At 41.3% G+C, this 19,724-nt stretch overlaps 2 protein-coding genes across 4 annotated transcripts in view; both read left to right on the top strand.

Moving 5' to 3' along the window:
• The window catches only part of LOC117507475, a 203,474-nt gene that overhangs the window by 59,756 nt on the left and 123,994 nt on the right, over positions 1-19,724 (top strand). The gene's annotated exons all lie outside the window — the stretch shown is intronic.
• LOC117507473 overlaps positions 1-19,724 on the top strand; it is a 153,431-nt gene that overhangs the window by 9,806 nt on the left and 123,901 nt on the right. For all 3 annotated transcript variants that reach the window (XM_034167350.1, XM_034167348.1, XM_034167349.1), the window contains exons 2-3: positions 4,637-4,879; positions 19,507-19,629. In XM_034167350.1, coding sequence (XP_034023241.1) covers positions 4,637-4,879; positions 19,507-19,629 — 366 coding nt within the window. The remainder of the gene's footprint in view (positions 1-4,636; positions 4,880-19,506; positions 19,630-19,724) is intronic.

The following is a 19,724-nucleotide window of genomic DNA, read 5'->3' as shown; positions in this document are numbered from 1 at the left end:
AGCATTGAACCAGAATGGGCAATGTTCACAGCTTCCATTGCTGAAGCTGCAGCGGGGAGCTGTGGCCTGAAGGTCTTGGTGCCTCAAGGGGTGGCAACTCGCGAACACTATGGTGGACACCGGTGGTCAGGGAAGCTGTCTGACTGAAGAAGGAGACCTTCCAGGATATGTTATCTCAGAGGACTCCAGAGGCAGTTGCACTGTACCGACAGGCCCGAAGAGCAGCAGCCTCTACTGTGGGGGAGGCAAAGCAGTGGGTGTGGGAGTTCGGAGCAACCATCGAGAGGAACTTTCGGTCAGCACCAAGGTGCTACTGGTGGACCGTGAGGCACCTCAGGAGGGTTAAATGGAAAACCATCCAAGCTGTCTACATTAAGGATTGGGACTCTGTTGACCTCAACTGAGGATGTAATCCGGTGCTGGAAGGAACACTTTGAGGAACTCCTGCATCAGACCGGAGCCCCTTCTATAGTAGGGGCAGAGCTGGAAGCTGATGGAGGATTTTCATCAATTTCCCTGGTGGTAGTCGGACATTTCCGCAGTGGCAAGGCCCTGGGGTTTGATGAGATCCGTCCAGAAATACTGAAGGCTCTGGGTGTGGAGGGATTGTCTTGGATGAGATGTCTCTTTAACATTACGTTGAGGTCAGGGACAGTGCCTATGGAGTAGCAAATTGGGGTGGTGGTCCCCATACTTAAAAGGGGGACCAGAGAGTGTGTGCCAATTACAGGGGCATCACACTACTCAGCCTCCCTGGTAAAGTCTACTCCAGGGTGCTAGAAAAGAGGGTTCGGCCGATAGTCGAACCTCTGATTAAAGAGGAACAATGCGAGTTCCGTCCTGGTCGTGGCACAACTGACCAGCTCTTTACTCTCACAAGGATCCTGGAGGGTGCCTGGGAGTATGTCTACATGTGTTTTGTGGACTTGGAGAAGACGTATGATCGGGTACCCCGGGAGATACTGTGGGAGGTGCTGCTGGAGTATGCAGTGAGGGGGTCCCTTCTCAGGGCCATCCAATGTCTGTACTCGCAAAGCGAGAACTGTGTTCGGGTGCTCGGCAGTAAGTCAGACTCGTTTCCGGTGGAGGTTGGCCTCTGCCAGGGCTGCGCCTTGTCACCAGTCCTGTTTGTGATATTCATGGACAGGATATAGAGGCGTAGTCGGGGGGAGGAGGGTTTCCAGCTTGGTGGGCTCAGGGTCTCATCACTGCTTTTTGCAGATGATGTGGTCCTGTTGGTTTCATCATCCGGTGACCTCCAACACTCACTGGATCGGTTCGCAGCCGAGTGTGAAGCAGCTGGGATGAGGATCAGCACCTCTAAATCTGAAGCCATGGTTCTCAGCAGGAAACCGATGGATTGCCTACTCTGGTTAGGGAATACGGCCTTGCCCTAATTGAAGGAGTTCAGGTACTTTGGGTCTTGTTCTTGTTCTTGAGTGACGGGACGATGGAGCATGAGAATGGTCTGGCAGTCAGCATAGCAGGGGCAGTACTGCATTCGCTGTACCGTACTGTTGTGATGAAAAGGGAGCTGAGCCAAAAGGTGAAGCTCTTGTTCTACTGAGGTGTACCAGGCACGTCCATCTGGGAGGAGACCCCGCGGAAGACCCAGGACTAGGTGGAGAGATTATATCTCCACACTGGACTGGGAATGCCTCGGGATCCACCAGTCAGAGGTGGTCAGTGTGGCCCGGGAAAGGGAAGTCTGGGGTCCCCTCTTGGAGCTGTTGCCCCTGCGACCAAACCCGGAAAAGCAGTTGAAGATGAGTGAGTGATGAAGGCATATATATATATATATATATATATATATATATATATATATATATATAAAATAAATTGTGATTGATCAACATCAATCACAATTTATAATCCATTCACCAGTGCCATCTACCATTTGTTTTCAAACATTACTTCTAAATGTACCTTGTAAAATAGCCACCCCTGTTGATCTGTTGTGACATAAATAAATGGTAAATGCACTCCATTTATATAACGCTTTTCCATCTGCATCAGACGCTCAAAGCGCTTTACAAATAATGCCTCACATTCACCCCGATGTCAGGGTGCTGCCATACAAGACGCTCATTGCACACCGGGAGCAATAGGGGATTAAAGACCTTGCCCAAGGGCTCTTAGTGATTTTCCAGTCAGGCTGGGATTTGAACCGAGGATCTTCTGGTCTCAAGCCCAATGCCTTAACCACAAGACCATCACCTCCCCTTGGCCAAAAGAAAACCACATTTGCTGACCCCACTGACTCCTCAATGTTACATCTGCTTCTGAAGCATGAGTTTCTTGAATAAAATACTGTAGAAACCATCACCTTTTGGTAAAACAAAAACAGTGCTTTCCTCTTTAAGTTGACTTCTGATACCTCTGACATTAATAGAAAGAACAATAGAAATTGACATCAGCTAATGCAGAGAATACACGCAAACACACACACACACACACACACAAAACAAACTTTATCTTTGCTGCACACGCACTGCACTTTAACAACAATTGTTCACCTTATGAACATCAAAATCAAATTAAACATTTTCAGCTTACCAAAAAGCATAATGGAATATTTATGATTTGGTCTGGCGTTCGTGCAAATCCTGCTTTGTGTAATCCTGCTTCGTTTAAAACCCCTCACTACACACTTTATACACTTTTCTCAAACAGGCATTAACATTTTCTCACTATTTTCTCCTGTGTAAACACTCTTTTTTCTTCTGGGCGAGAAGATTATAAATAGACACACGCAGAACACAATGCGCGTGCTGTCCCTTCACTCACTGCCTCCGGGGGTACGGATGCAGGACCCGCAAAGAATTCAAGTCATGGCCACAGAGCTCTGCGACTGCGGTATACCAAGACCATGTGGTGCTATGGATTTTTTCTGCAAGAAATCTATCCTTGTGGGCTGCCTCGGCATCAAAACAGCGAGCGTAGTCTCTGGACCTGTTGGCACAGTTGGCGCAGCTCCACACAGCAGATAGGGGGGCGGTGTGAGTGGCCCGCTGCGGTGCTTACTGAGCCCGCAGACTCAGTAAGCACATCAGAGGCAGCGCAATCGTGGTGATGCCAACTGGTGCCGCAACCAGCCCGCCTGATAAGGATGCAGAACACAATGCGCTGTTTATCTCTGCTTCTGTGGTGTCCGGTGGGTTGCGCGCACCGCATACAAGTAGTTGCCGTACTCAAAAGACCAAGATTCCTTGCGCATAGGACATGCACAGAACACAAAATAATGTTCCTTTCTATGGGGAGATCCCGATGCGTGTTTATATGACCTGATATTCGAGTTAGAAAAGGAGTAATCCAGGGGTCTTATTTGGGTTTTTAAAAACCGGAATATGAGCATATTCAGGTTTTTGCGGGTGTTTACATGGCCGTGCGCAACCGGGTTATTGCTAATATTCCCGTTATGAAAGAGTTATTGGCTGCATGTAAACGTAGTCAGTGTCGATTCTTATGTTGGCGATTCACCGTGTTGACCTTTGCTTTTCATATCACCTCTTGCCTTCTTCATTTGTTGTTTTATTGTGTGTTTGGAGAAGAGATGCATTCTTTGCTGTTTTCTGCCTGGCAAGCATAGGAGTGAATCTACTTTGTTTTCCTTTTCTATAACTGTCAGGTTCCATATCTTCCAGCTGCTGGAACTCCATGTCCTCCAAGTGTGCCATAGTTAACATGGTTAGCATTAGCTGTTGTAGCTTACAGTTAAGGTAGTTTGTTTAGCTTGGTTCACCATTCTTAGAAATATGATTGAAATACAGAAACGTAACTGTAGTACTTGCTGGATACGCTTATTTGATGTCTGATGAATATTACGTCATTTTTCGGTGACGAAGAAATACTATACAATACTATATTTCCTTGGCGCCTATCATGATAACACTTTTTCTTCTCAAATATTTTCCTAAAAGCATACCAATCCACATTTGTGTGGAATCACTGTCCCTGTATGAGCAGTCCACCTTCCATCATATGAGCATGCGAGTTTAATGCCAATGGTGGCAGGAGATGACGAGACCAAGCTAATTAAGTCCGCCAAGGCCATACTAAAATCATCTGCATTTATTTATTTGTCTATCTGTCTATTAGCAGGATTATTTCAAAGCTACTGTACAGATTTTGATGAAATTTTCACCACAGATATATATTAGGCCATGGAATACTCCATAAAATTTTGGAGGCGTTCTGCATTCTGGATCAAGATTTCACTTTTATAGGCTTTGAAGGATTACGTAAAAAAAAACAAACAAACAAAAAAAAAACTACTTCACGGATTCTCACCAAATTTACACCACAGATAGATATTAGGCCGTGGAAAACTCCACTGAATTTGGGAGGTGATCCAGATGTGGAATCTGGATCAAGATTTCACTTTATATAGGCTTTGAAGGATTACGTCAATACTACTTCACAGATTCTCACCAAATTTGCACCACAGATACATATGAGGTGTGGAAGATTTTACTGAATTTTGGTGGTGATCTGGATCCAGATTCTGGCTCAGGTAGCGTAAATGTAAATCTATGCTACCAGCTCCGCAATGCCTCAGTAAGTGATAATAATACTCAATAAAGTTGCATCTCGATCTTTGCTAATGCCTGATACCAAAACATTTTCTGACTTACAGTGTCGGATGCAAGAGAGATTGGTTTCCCCACATTTGCAGAGGGTGTTTCTACTCAAGTGGAGCAGAAGTTATCTATTTCCAGAGTGAATAACGAGGAGCCGGGCATCTTGCCTTTGAGAAAGGAGTGTGGTGAATCCTTGACTGGCTGTGTGGAACCCCCTGTCTGTAATGAGTACAGTGATGTGGAAAATCAAAGTATGGCTGTCACAGTTGAAGTGCCTACGGAAGATGTGTCACGATCAGGTATTTAAAATATATTTTGAAGAAATAAACGGTGAGAAACAGATTTATAAAACTTTGTACAGGGGTCGAAATACATTTTTTAACCTACTTGCACTGGTGCAAGTAACAAAAATAATTACTTGCACCAAAAAAAAGTTACTTGCACAACCAAAAGTCAGTCTTATATCAACCTTAAAACTCCTCTGATGTGTCAGACTCTTCCTCTCTGGGGAGAATTTGAGGGGAGAGCAGCAGTAGCAGCAGCGGCAGTCAGTTTTGTTTTGTTTTTTCACGCGCGCACGCAAACAAATCGTCCATGAAGATTATTTTATTTATTAACTACACAGATGTATAATAAAACAAATGGTGACTGGTTTATAACACAATTATGACAGAGTATGAGGGGAGAGAGAGCAAGGAACTACGGAGCGCACGGTTTGATATTGTGCGCACGTTTTAAGCATTGTTTGAATAAAACAGATCTACTTAAACGTGGCCACAATTTGTAAAACGTGCACTCAACATTGTCTTGACACATAAATGTTGGCTATTAGCCAACAAACCAGGAGACAGTGTAATACATTTCCCCATTAGAAATGGATCTGGTCAGGGTATATCATCATGGTTTGGGTGCACAAGGACATATAGAGAACTCCAGCTGCCCAGCATGGCATCATCTGGAGTTTAAGCACATTAAAAAGGATGCTGAGGGCGAAGCGTCTCTCTGTCGTGAGGATGACAATTTAGGTCATATTATGGAGTTCATTTTGAACAAAAGGAAAACGTGCGCACGTTTTATTAATTCAAGGGCTCAATTAAAGGAAAACGTGTGCACGAATTATCAGGGACAGGAAAACGTGCACGTTTTATTAATTTGAGAACACGTTTTATTAATTCGTGGGCTCAATTAAAGGAAAACGTGCGCACAAATTATCATGGCCAGAAAAAAAAAATCACTTTAAGTGGCCTCTCCCGGGTTCCGTAAAGGAACCGCAGCGGCAGCCAGTTTTTATTTTTAATGTGCGTGCGCGAACTACTCATCCGTGAAGATAATTTTATTAACTACACAGATGTATAATAAAACAAATGGTGACTGGTTTATAACACAATGATGACAGAGTTTCAGGGCAGAGAGAGAGAGGAACCGCAGCGGCAGCCTTTTTTTTCTTTTCTTTGTTTACATGTGCGCATATGAACACAACAAATAGAGCACAGCAACTCGCTCCGTGTGTGAGAGTCATAACACGCAGGGAAGACGAAGACAACACACTGGAAATTGTTTTTTTTCCTTATTTATTCCTTTATTGGTTCATTCTACTGGTGCTTATAGCTGATAAAACTTGGATAAAGTTACTTGCACCAGTCCTAGTGCAGTATAAATTACATGTACCGCTCGAATAATACATGCACAAACTAGCACATGCACATACTATTTTGACCCCTGCTGTACGATCTCAAAAGCAGAAATGTGCATACATATCATTTCCACCAGAATTGTAAAGCTGTGTCTGTCCGTGGATCTCTTTTATAAATACCAGTGGTTGTGGTAGGATATGTCAAAAAGTTTTCGGCCTCACCTGGAAGCAAAATTCATGCATCGGGAAAAAGTGTACGAGTGGGTTTTTTGCATACACATTTGAGATGTCCAGATTCAGTTGCAGTCATTGCTACCATTCAATGTTGCCGTGCTAGTCAGGAGGCAAAGAATTAACTTTTGCTTTTTTGAACTTGGCGTTCTATTAGACTGCTAACATAAAATCATGCTAATAGGTCATGCAACCTCTTAAAACATTGGTATTTTATATTGTATTTATTTAATGCAGACACAACAAAGTCCATAGAATAAAAGAAATAAACAAGTATTAAAAATTATATTAACAGTCTCTCTTTTTATAGATTACCTGCCTCCAAACTTCTGGGTTGTACAGCATTCAGGGTTTTTCCTGCATAGAAAATTGTGAGGTGGCCGCCTCGCTAAAATTTCTTAGTGCCTCGCTCGATTGGCGTCAACACTGGGCTTTGCCCGAAGTAAAGGTTCGGGAAAATACTTAATGATCTTTGCCCAGTTAGGCACAAATAGTTCAGCTCAGCAAGATTTTAGTTGTTTTGCGGATTTAAAAACATTGCAGGCACGTGCATACGGATGAGGACATAATTTTTAGCCCCCTTATGAATTTTTTTTTTTTATTCCTCTAAATTTCCCCAAGTGGGCTTTTTTAACAATCAATCAATCAACTTTTTTTTTATATAGCGCCAAATCACAACAAACAGTTGCCCCAAGGCGCTTTATATTGTAAGGCAAGGCCATACAATAATTATGAAAAACCCCAACGGTCAAAACGACCCCCTGTGAGCAAGCACTTGGCTACAGTGGGAAGGAAAAACTCCCTTTTAACAGGAAGAAACCTCCAGCAGAACCAGGCTCAGGGAGGGGCAGTCTTCTGCTGAGACTGGTTGGGGCTGAGGGAAAGAACCAGGAAAAAGACATGCTGTGGAAGGGGGCAGAGATCGATCACTAATGATTAAATGCGGAGTGATGCATACAGAGCAAAAAGAGAAAGAAACAGTGCATCATGGGAACCCCCCCACAGTCTACGTCTAAAGCAGCATAACCAAGGGATAGTCCAGGGTCACCTGATCCAGCCCTAACTATAAGCCTTAGCGAAAAGGAAAGTTTTAAGCCTAATCTTAAAAGTAGAGAGGGTATCTGTCTCCCTGATCTGAATTGGGAGCTGGTTCCACAGGAGAGGAGCCTGAAAGCTGAAGGCTCTGCCTCCCATTCTACTCTTACAAACCCTAGGAACTACAAGTAAGCCTGCAGTCTGAGAGCGAAGCGCTCTAATGGGGTAATATGGTACTACGAGGTCCCTAAGATAAGATGGGACCTGATTATTCAAAACCTTATAAGTAAGAAGAAGAATTTTAAATTCTATTCTAGAATTAACAGGAAGCCAATGAAGAGAGGCCAACACGGGTGAGATATGCTCTCTCCTGCTAGTCCCCGTCAGTACTCTAGCTGCAGCATTTTGAATTAACTGAAGGCTTTTTAGGGAACTTTTAGGACAACCTGATAATAATGAATTACAATAGTCCAGCCTAGAGGAAATAAATGCATGAATTAGTTTTTCAGCATCACTCTGAGACAAGACCTTTCTGATTTTAGAGATATTGCGTAAATGCAAAAAGGCAGTCCTACATATTTGTTTAATATGCGCTTTGAATGACATATCCTGATCAAAAATGACTCCAAGATTTCTCACAGTATTACTAGAGGTCAGGGAAATGCCATCCAGAGTAAAGATCTGGTTAGAGACCATGCTTCTAAGATTTGTGGGGCCAAGTACAATAACTTCAGTTTTATCTGAGTTTAAAAGCAGGAAATTAGAGGTCATTCATGTCTTTATGTCTGTAAGACAATCCTGCAGTTTAGCTAATTGGTGTGTGTCCTCTGGTTTCATGGATAGATAAAGCTGGGTATCATCTGCGTAACAATGAAAATTTAAGCAATACCGTCTAATAATACTGCCTAAGGGAAGCATGTATAAAGTGAATAAAATTGGTCCTAGCACAGAACCTTGTGGAACTCCATAATTAACTTTAGTCCGTGAAGAAGATTCCCCATTTACATGAACAAACTGTAATCTATTAGACAAATATGATTCAAACCACCGCAGCGCAGTGCCCTTAATACCTATGACATGCTCTAATCTCTGTAATAGAATTTTATGGTCAACAGTATCAAAAGCAGCACTGAGGTCCAACAGAACAAGCACAGAGATAAGTCCACTGTCCGAAGCCATAAGAAGATCATTTGTAACCTTCACTAATGCTGTTTCTGTACTATGATGAATTCTAAAACCTGACTGAACCTCTTCAAATAGACCATTCCTCTGCAGGTGATCAGTTAGCTGTTTTACAACTACCCTCTCAAGAATCTTTGAGAGAAAAGGAAGGTTGGAGATTGGCCTATAATTAGCTAAGATAGCTGGGTCAAGTGATGGCTTTTTAAGTAATGGTTTAATTACTGCTACCTTAAAAGCCTGTGGTACATAGCCAACTAACAAAGATAAGTTGATCATATTTAAGATTGAAGCATTAAATAATGGTAGGACTTCCTTGAGCAACCTGGCAGGAATGGGGTCTAATAAACATGTTGATGGTTTGGATGAAGTAACTAATGAAAATAACTCAGACAAAACAATCGGAGAGAAAGAGTCTAACCAAATACCGGCATCACTGAAAGCAGCCAAAGATAACGATACATCTTTGGGATGATTATGAGTAATTTTTTCTCTAATAGTCAAAATTTTGTTAGCAAAGAAAGTCATGAAGTCATTACTAGTTAAAGTTAATGGAATACTCAGCTCAATAGAGCTCTGACTCTTTGTCAGCCTGGCTACAGTGCTGAAAAGAAACCTGGGGTTGTTCTTATTTTCTTCAATTAGTGATGAGTAGAAAGATGTCCTAGCTTTACGGAGGGCTTTTTTATAGAGCAACATACTCTTTTTCCAGGCTAAGTGAAGATCTTCTAAATTAGTGAGACGCCATTTCCTCTCCAACTTACGTGTTATCTGCTTTAAGCTACGAGTTTGTGAGTTATACCACGGAGTCAGACACTTCTGATTTAAAGCTCTCTTTTTCAGAGGAGCTACAGCATCCAAAGTTGTCTTCAATGAGGATGTAAAACTATTGACGAGATACTCTAACTCCCTTACAGAGTTTAGGTAGCTACTCTGCTCTGTGTTGGTATATGACATTAGAGAACATAAAGAAGGAATCATATCCTTAAACCTAGTTACAGCGCTTTCTGAAAGACTTCTAGTGTAATGAAACTTATTCCCCACTGCAGGGTAGTCCATCAGGGTAAATGTAAATGTTATTAAAAAATGATCAGACAGAAGGGAGTTTTCAGGGAATACTGTTAAGTCTTCTATTTCCATACCATAAGTCAAAACAAGATCTAAGATATGATTAAAGTGGTGGGTGGACTCATTTACTTTTTGAGCAAAGCCAATAGAGTCTAATAATAGATTAAATGCAGTGTTGAGGCTGTCATTCTCAGCATCTGTGTGGATGTTAAAATCGCCCACTATAAGTATCTTATCTGAGCTAAGCACTAAGTCAGACAGAAGGTCTGAAAATTCACAGAGAAACTCACAGTAACGACCAGGTGGACGATAGATAATAACAAATAAAACTGGTTTTTGGGACTTCCAATATGGATGGAAAAGACTAAGAGACAAGCTTTCAAATGAATTAAAGCTCTGTCTAGGTTTTTGATTAATTAATAAGCTGGAATGGAAGATTGCTGCTAATCCTCCGCCCCGGCCCGTACTACGAGCATTCTGACAGTTAGTGTGACTCTGGGGTGTTGACTCATTTAAACTAACATATTCATCCTGCTGTAACCAGGTTTCTGTAAGGCAGAATAAATCTATACGTTGATCAGTTATTATATAATTTACCAACAGGGACTTAGAAGAGAGAGACCTAATGTTTAATAGACCACATTTAACTGTTTTAGTCTGTGGTGCAGTTGAAGGTGCTATATTATTTTTTCTTTTTGAATTTTTTTTGCTTAAATAGATTTTTGCTGGTTATTGGTGGTCTGGGAGCAGGCACCGTCTCTACGGGGATGGGGTAATGAGGGGATGGCAGGGGGAGAGAAGCTGCAGAGAGGTGTATAAGACCACAGCTCTGCCTCCTGGTCCCAATGCTAGACAGTCACAGTTTAGAGGATCCAAGAAAATTGGCCAGATTTCTAGAAATGAGAGCTGCTCCATCTAAAGTGGGATGGATGCCTTCTCTCCTAACAAGACCAGGTTTTCCCCAGAAGCTTTGCCAATTATCTATGAAGCCCACCTCATTTTTTGGACACCACTCAGACAGCCAGCAATTCAAGGAGAACATGCGGCTAAACATGTCACTCCCGGTCTGATTGGGGAGGGGCCCAGAGAAGACAACAGAGTCCGACATTGTTTTTGCAAAGTTACACACCGATTTAATGTTAATTTTAGTGACCTCCGATTGGCGTAACCGAGTGTCATTACTGCTGACGTGAATTACAATCTTACCAAATTTACGCTTAGCCTTAGCCAGCAATTTCAAATTTCCTTCAATGTCGCCTGCTCTGGCCCCCGGAAGACAATTGACTATGGTTGCTGGTGTCGCTAACTTCACATTTCTCAAAACAGAGTCGCCAATAACCAGAGTTTGATCCTCGGCGAGTGTATCGTCGAGTGGGGAAAAACGGTTAGAGATGTGAACGGGTTGACGGTGTACACAGGGCTTCTGTTTAGGGCTACGCTTCCTCCTCACAGTCACCCAGTCAGCCTGCTTTCCCGACTGCCCGGGATCTGCCAGGGGGGAACTAACGGCGGCTAAGCTACCTTGGTCCGCACCGACTACAGGGGCCTGGCTAGCTGTAGAATTTTCCACGGTGCGGAGCCGAGTCTCCAATTCGCCCAGCCTGGCCTCCAAAGCTACGAATAAGCTGCACTTATTACAAGTACCATTACTGCTAAAGGAGGCAGAGGAATAACTAAACATTTCACAACCAGAGCAGAAAAGTGCGGGAGAGACAGGAGAAGCCGCCATGCTAAATCGGCTAAGAGCTAGTAGCTACGCAACCTAGCGGATTCCTAAAAACACGCAAAGTGACTAATGTATAAATAATTTAGAGGTGATTCAGCAGAAGGAGTGCTTTAGTTAAGGCACCAGACAGGCCATGAAGCAGCACAAGTAACGCACGGCAACAGCGAACGCACGACAACGGTGCAAAAATAAAATAAAAATCCACTAGACAGGCTGTGGAGCAGCACAGGTAACGCACGACAACAGTGCTAAAAAATAAAATAAAAATCAAAATCCACTGGACAGGCTGTGGAGCAGCACAGGTAACACACGACAACGGTGGTAAAAAATAAAATAAAAATCCACTGGACAGGCTGTGGAGCAGCACAGATAACACACGACAACAGTGGTAAAAAATAAAATAAAAATCCACTGGACAGGCTGTGGAGCAGCACAGGTAACGCACGACAACAGTGCTAAAAAATAAAATAAAAATCCACTGGACAGGCTGTGGAGCAGCACAGGTAACGCACGACAACAGTGCTAAAAAAAATAAAATAAAAATCCACTGGACAGGCTGTGGAGCAGTATAGGTAACGCACGACAACAGTGGTAAAAAATAAAATAAAAATCCACTGGACAGGCTGTGGAGCAGCACAGGTAACGCACGACAACAGTGCTAAAAAAATAAAATAAAAATCAAAATCCACTGGACAGGCTGTGGAGTAGCACAGGTAACGCACGACAACAGTGCTAAAATAAAATAAAAATCCACTAGACAGGCTGTGGAGCAGCACAGGTAACGCACGACAACAGTGCTAAAATAAAATAAAAATCCACTAGACAGGCTGTGGAGCAGCACAGGTAACGCACGACAACAGTGCTAAAATAAAATAAAATCCACTAGACAGGCTGTGGAGCAGCACAGGTAACGCACGACAACAGTGCTAAAATAAAATAAAAATCCACTAGACAGGCTGTGGAGCAGCACAGGTAACGCACGACAACAGTGCTAAAATAAAATAAAAATCCACTAGACAGGCTGTGGAGCAGCACAGGTAACGCACGACAACAGTGCTAAAAAAATAAAATCAAAATCCACTGGACAGGCTGTGGAGCAGCACAGGTAACGCACGACAACGGTGCTAAAATAAAATAAAAAACCACTAGACAGGCTGTGGAGCAGCACAGGTAACGCACGACAACGGTGCTAAAATAAAATAAAAATCCACTAGACAGGCTGTGGAGCAGCACGACAACAGTGCTAAAAAATAAAATAAAAATAAAAACGAAAGCGTTAGCAAGCTAGTTAGCTTGCCAACGCTGATGAAAGTTAGCTGATAAAAGTGCTCCGTCGCGATGTTTCGACCGTTAGAGGTCTTCTTTAGGCGTTGGAGCACGGTGAAAAAGTAAAAAAAGTAAAAAAGTCTTGAAAAAGACTGTTAATTCAAAGAACTCAAACAGCTCAGTTCAAACAGCTAACAGATACAGCAGAACACCGCTTCAACATAGCATTTTGAAACTTTTATTTTGGATACTTACATTATTTTATTTTATTTGCACAGAGAAGCAAAATTATTTCACAAAAACTACCAGGGTCAGAATTATTAGCCCCCTTAAAAACTGATGTTATTGTTGAACCACAGCACAAACCACTGTTGTGCAATGATGTGGTTTAACTTTGTAATGCTCAAAGCTTGTAAAATGAAGTTAAACTGGGGGGTTTTCTTCCAATGTACACACAGTATAAAAACTTCAGTAATGGTTTGAGCTGTCACTTGAGAGTTTAGATTTGAGAAAAATAATTGATGTTCACAAAGCAGAAGGAGATACAAAGTTAGAATCAAGAAATTCAAAGAGCCATGCAGTACAGAACAAGCCTTGTCAGTGGTAGGAAGTGTGAGATTTCAAAGACTCTGGAAAGAAAACTAGTGACCCCAGAACAACTGCCAAGACACTAGTAAATGACAGCCAAGCCGGGAAATGTAGTCTCAGAGAACATAATCACTGAGGCCTGGACAGGAATAGACTGCGAGGTTCCAGACCAAAAAAAGTCTCCACTGCTTGGCAGGGCTGGTTTGAAAATGAAACAGCAATGTCCTTGTCATTTTCTTTTTAGTTGTGTCAGAGTACGTGTACACTTAAAGGTGAAATGCAAATTCGATGATTGAATGTTAATTTTATTTATGAGTCAAATAATGCACCCATATCCTAAAAATTAAAAGGCCTTTCTATTAATGAATTGTAATTTTCAAATTTGCTTTTTTTATTTGATTTGTGAGCACTGTGCGGTATTTTCCTTTTTAATTTATTAAAAAGCAAATTCCCTTTTCTTGTTCTTTTGAATTATGTCATAGAATGTGGGTATTTGAAAATGAAAATTCAAATAGGATGATTTAATTTTATTTATGAGTCAATTAATGCACCCATGTGACAGCGCGGTGGATTAGTGGTTAGTACTGTTGCCTCACAGCAAGGAGGTCATGTGTTTGTATTCTCCTGTGTTTGCGTGGGTTCTCTCTGGGGGCTCCGGTTTCCTCCCACATCCAAAGACATGCAGGTTAGACAGATTGGAAACTTTAAATTGTCTGTGGGTGTGGGTGCAGGGTTCTAGCTAGGATAAAATTTTAGCGTAGTGGTAATATCGAGGGAGCGAAGCGGGGAAGCTTTTGAAAATTCAAGCTAAAAATTGGCCATTCTAGGGGTACCCAAAGGGGAAAAGCCAGGTACGACAGCCCAAGTCCCTTCATGTCCAGAAGGCTGTGGAAGTTTGTTGAGTGGGCAATTTTATTCTGGGTTAGCCATTACATGGCCCTCAGTGAGGCAGTCAGAGTCCGTGGACATTTTTAAGTCAAGACTTAAAACCTATTTTTATTCTCTTTCTTATGAGTAAGTTTTATTTTATGTTTTATTCATTTACTTCTGTTTTTAATTAGGTATTTGAATTTTTTTTTAATTTATTTAAGTTTTTTATGTAGAACTGTTCTGTGTGAGGCACCTTGAGATGGCTTTTGTTGTAATTTGGTGCTTTATAAGCTGATTAAATTGAAATTAAACAACATTTTATTGAGTCTTAAAGTAAATAAATATGAAATTGGTTACTGGATCCTTAAACTCTTTACATAATAAACTCAACATGGTGGATCCTTGATCTCTGGACATAAACAGAAATAAAATCTGTTAGTTTTTGTCAAAAGCATTTCCTTTTAGACATTATTATTGACATGAATGTATTTCCATACCTATGAGCTGAGCTCTACAGCTGCGCTGCAGGTCAGGTTTATAAAGAATGCAGGACGTCTCATTTTGGGAGGAAAAAATGTTTTAGTCGATTGTAGTTTATTGTCTGTATTGCAACATTTGTAAGAGGTGTCATTTTATTTAAAGCGGCAATTTGTTTTGAAGTTAATTCTGAGCGTTTGAAGCTGTGACAATGGAATGGAGGACGATTCTTGTTTCTCGACTGCAACAAGACAAGAGTCCCAGTTAGTGACTTTAATCCACACAAAAGTGACTCATGATATTTTAATGGCTTTCAGAGCGGTTAAGAAGCGGACTTACCGCTTCTGAAGAGCAGGGAAACAAAGCGCAATGAGCCATTGAATTGAAGCAATGCTTCGAAGCATTGCTTCGATTAACACTTCAAACTGGAGATGCGCTGCAGAAACGGTTGATTACAGACGCTGTATTGAAAATCGTAACGGTCCAAAATAAGTGTAACGGTCCAAAATTATAGCGTAACGGGCCATAACGCAAGTTTGCGCAAGCTAGAACCCTGGGGTGTGTGTGTGGGTGTGGATGTATCTGTTTGTCTATATGTTGCCCTGCGACAGACTGGCATCCTGTCCAGGGTGTATCCCCTTCACATGCAATAACTGCTGGGATAGTCTTCAGCCCCCGGCGACCCTTAACTGGAGTAAGCGGTTGAACACGAGTGAGTGTAACGTACCCATGTTTTGAAAATTAAAAAACCTTTCTGCTAATGCATTTTAATTTTCAGATTTGCTTTTTCATTTGAATTATGATCACCAGTTGCTTTTATATAACCGCCGAGTGGATCCTCGTCATTTGATTGGTGCTTTGTATGTCACATGACATGGATTAATTTATCCCATTTGTGTTGCATTGCATTTAGAGTGCAGTTTGGTTCCATACATTTGGTACCATTGTAATCTGCGCACGCGCGCACACATGCTCGTGCGCACACTTACTCATGCACGCACACATGCATGCGCTTGTGTACGCACATGCACACGCACGCTTGTGCGTGCGCGTACACACACACACACACACACACACACTGAGGATGTGCACAGTCTTTTTTTTGGTAGTACGTGCACGCACAAGCGCCAACCTGGTTGCGTGTGTGAGTGCCTGCATGGAGGACAATGGCACGATGATTTGATTGAGCTAACTGATGCTGCTAATTCTTGTAACATATACACACACACACAAAATCCACTCCGCTGTAAGCCGTCTGGATGCATAAAGAACTGTTCAGATGAAAAGCTGATGTGATTTTTGGCTGGACTGAGGAACTACACACTTTTTTTTTTTTTTTTTTTTTTAATGGAAGTCCGAAGTCAGTGCACAGCATCACTGGACTACACGTCACAATATGGACTTTAGCAGCAGTGGAACACCAAAATATAAGTCCCTTTTCTGTTGTTTATAAATTAATAAAATATCAAATGACAAAGATCTATTTTAGCCATTATATAAACAAATACTGAATGTTTTTACATTCTTTCAATGGAACGAATATTTAATTTGTTGAAAGCTGGAACAAACCACTCAACGAGGTGAAGCCGAGTTGAATGGTTTGTTCCAGCTTTCACCTCATGAAATATTCGTACCATTGAACTCATAAACATTCATTATTTGTATACCATACCACTCTACCATGAAGCTGTATGATACAACTGTCAAAAGTTGTCAAATGACAAAGATCTATTTTAGCCATTATATAAACAAATACTGAATGTTTTTACATTCTTTCAATGGAACGAATATTTAATTTGGTGAAAGCTGGAACAAACCACTCAACGAGGTGAAGCCGAGTTGAATCTTTTGTTCCAGCTTTCACCTCATGAAATATTCGTACCATTGAACTTATAAACATTCATTATTTGTATACCATTCCACTCTACCATGAAGCTGTATGACACAACTGTCAAAAGTTGTATTCTGCACACCTTCTCCTACCACAACCACAGAAACCTATTTCTCTTTGAGTTGTCATAAATGTTTTGATGGCTTTCCTCACTAGTTATCTTCTTGCACAGTCATTTATTATATTATTATAATTATATTTATTATATCAGAACTGCTTAATCCTGACAGATATATTGCACAGTACCATACTGTTTGTATTTCTTAAGGAGTCATATTGATGTAATCCGAGTCATATTCACTAATTTGCTATGGTTCATATATCCATCCTCTAACATGTGAAGTACCTGTAAAATTGTGATTTACTAGAAATCATCAAAGGGTGATAATAACAGCGTCCAGTATACTGTTTATATCTAATTTTTTTAAATTACACTTTTCATTTGTTTTGGTGTTGGCCAAGTGGTTAGTGCACTTGGATTCAGTGCGGAATATTCCCGGTTCAAACCCCACCCCTGCCACATTTCTCCATGTAACATGGAGTTGCGTCAGGAAGGGCATCCAGCATAAAACGTGTGCCAAATCAACATGCAGATCCACCTCGGTTTTGCTGTGGTGAGCTGAGTGAAAATAAGGGCGCAGCCAAAGGGACTTAGTTTTTATTTGTTTTGGCATTGTTGCTCAATAACTTTGGGCATTTTAAATATTTTGATGCTAGAAAATTGGTTTGTTTGCATTTATTTTTGAACATATTTTAAAAAATGTGTACTTAAAATATTGGGGTGCTTCTGACATTCACCCACTCACACAGAATCCATACTTCACTATTAATCCCTGAGAAAACCCTTTATAAATACTTATTGTAATTGCCATTTTTAATAGTGAGTGCATGATTTTTTTTTAGCTCACTTGGCCCTTATGGAGCTTATGCCGTGTGTCATCTGTCTGTTGATGTCGACGTGTAAACAGCTTCTCCGAAACCACTGGACCAGTGAAGCTGAAACCTGATGTGCATTTTCCAACTCAGGAGGAAATCAGAGTTTGTTCAAGGCATTCCGATCTGATTTCAAATATGGCTTCCATGTTGTCCATCTTGAAAATCTCATGTACAGTAAAACTCACCTAAATCGTCATGGTATAAACCAGATATTCACACTCATCGGACAAAAGCAGAAGTCCCAATGCCTTTATATGGTTTTTCATGTAATAGCCACCGTATATAATGGATTTTCACTCACATCGGACAAAACATCCCATCACAATGTATTCCCATTAAAAACCCCTCGCATGTAATGCAGCAGTCAGGACGTGGCCAGTAACGGAGGTATGAAATGAAGTTCAGCACTGACACTCGTCGGCTTGTGGAAAGTGGGGGCCGTATTTCCTTGATTCAAAGACCGGCCGTGTATTTTTTTTCCAAACTGTGCTCAGACACAGGATTCATAATACAAGGCGGGTAACTATTAACAAAATGCTTTTGTTACCTGCACTGTAATATCATGTTAAGTTTCACACATATTCCTGGGTGTGACAAACCAAACTGCTTTAGATCACAACCCTCTGTCTGGCTGCAAACCCTCCCCATATCCTGACATGCACCTGCTAAATGTCTGAGACTGGAAAGGGCTGTGATTTGTCACTTTTATGTTTTCACTCCTTCCTCTCCAGTCATATTTTAATAGTTTTTGTCATGTGCCCGCTGATTACTTTTCGATCATAGATCAAATACGTTTCACAGAAAAGTCCACAAATATGACCAACTTTTGTACATATAACAGATTTTGTCTGTTTTATACATATAACAGATTTTGATTATAACGGACAAAATTCGCTGGTCTGCCTGAATGTTCAATTTTGATCTTGGTGTGACCCCTGGACTGTGATCACGCCCACTTTTCCATTTGTCACTTGAAACATCTTCTCAGAAACCACTGGACCAATGAAGCTGAAACTTGATGTGCATGTTCCTCCCCATGAGGACACACAAAGTTTGTTTGAGATGTTGCAATCCAATTTTAAATATGGTTGCCACGGTTGCCACCTAAAGCCAGTGGTCAGTGGTTTTTAAAGATGTTGAGCTGAAATTTGGTACAAGGATAGTTAGTAGGTAGCACCAAAAAAATATGATGGGTGTCAGGTTCACCCTGTAATAGAAATCACAGACAACCTGATATCAAAGAAACACACCAGAAGTCAGTGTTTAGCTTTTGCTCACGAGCAGAGTGTTGGGTCACGAGAAGAGAGAGTATACCACTCGAGCAACAGATTCATTCATTCCTTCTCTCCTTCCCTCTCTCTCCTGAGTGATACTCTCCCTCGCTTTTTATTCATTCAAGCAAACAAGGATGGCGTCACCATGGCTACAAAGCAGAAACGATCAGCACAGTCTCTCCCGGGAACAAGGACAGTTTCAATCTTTAAGTGTCAACATCAGCAAAATAAGATAACAAATACCACGTGTGAATGTGTGGCAACATCTTATTTTTCTACTTGCGCTGACTAAGCAAAACATAAAGCCCAGATATCCCATGTATCTGAACACTGCGTATTGGAAAAACAGACACTTGGCATTAATCACACCATGAGGAAACAATTCCTTTAGACATTTAAGTGACAACAAAATAAGGCATATTCACAATTTTTCCAACAATGGGTTTTTAAAATTCTTTAAATTTTGACCTTGATACAATCTTTGGAGTTTGCTCATGCCCACTTTTCTAGTTGAAACTGCGATATCTTGTATAACCCAGGTGAACTTCAGTGCCCGTGGCACTATTTTTTGGTATATAAGTTGCACCAGAGTAACAGTCTCAGAAATTCTCTAAGAAAGACAAACAATAAAAGTCTGAATCATACTCCGGTTAATATGGTATTTGGAACAGTGAACAAGATGCAGGACAGTATTCTGAGAGAGCGAAAGATAAAGTGTTACAGTCCTGTGTCCTGATTGTCCACCTTTACAGATATAAGGCAGATAGATTTCTCCACATCAAAACAAGAGGCTTCCCCACAGATGCAACAGAAGGAATATATTCCCAGATTTGTTAAGGAAGAGTTGGGCACCTTGGCCTTCACAGAGGAGCATGGTAAGCACACCTAATTGTTTGGAGTATTTTTGTATGGCATTTTCACACTTGAAAGTCCAAACCAAGGTTCAGTGACACTGACATTTTGAGAACAT

Source organism: Thalassophryne amazonica, chromosome 3 (genome assembly GCF_902500255.1).
Source record: "Thalassophryne amazonica chromosome 3, fThaAma1.1, whole genome shotgun sequence".
Taxonomy (NCBI): domain Eukaryota; kingdom Metazoa; phylum Chordata; class Actinopteri; order Batrachoidiformes; family Batrachoididae; genus Thalassophryne; species Thalassophryne amazonica.
The sequence above is the reverse complement of the archived record's forward strand: the minus strand, read 5'-3'. Positions and strand labels throughout refer to the sequence as shown.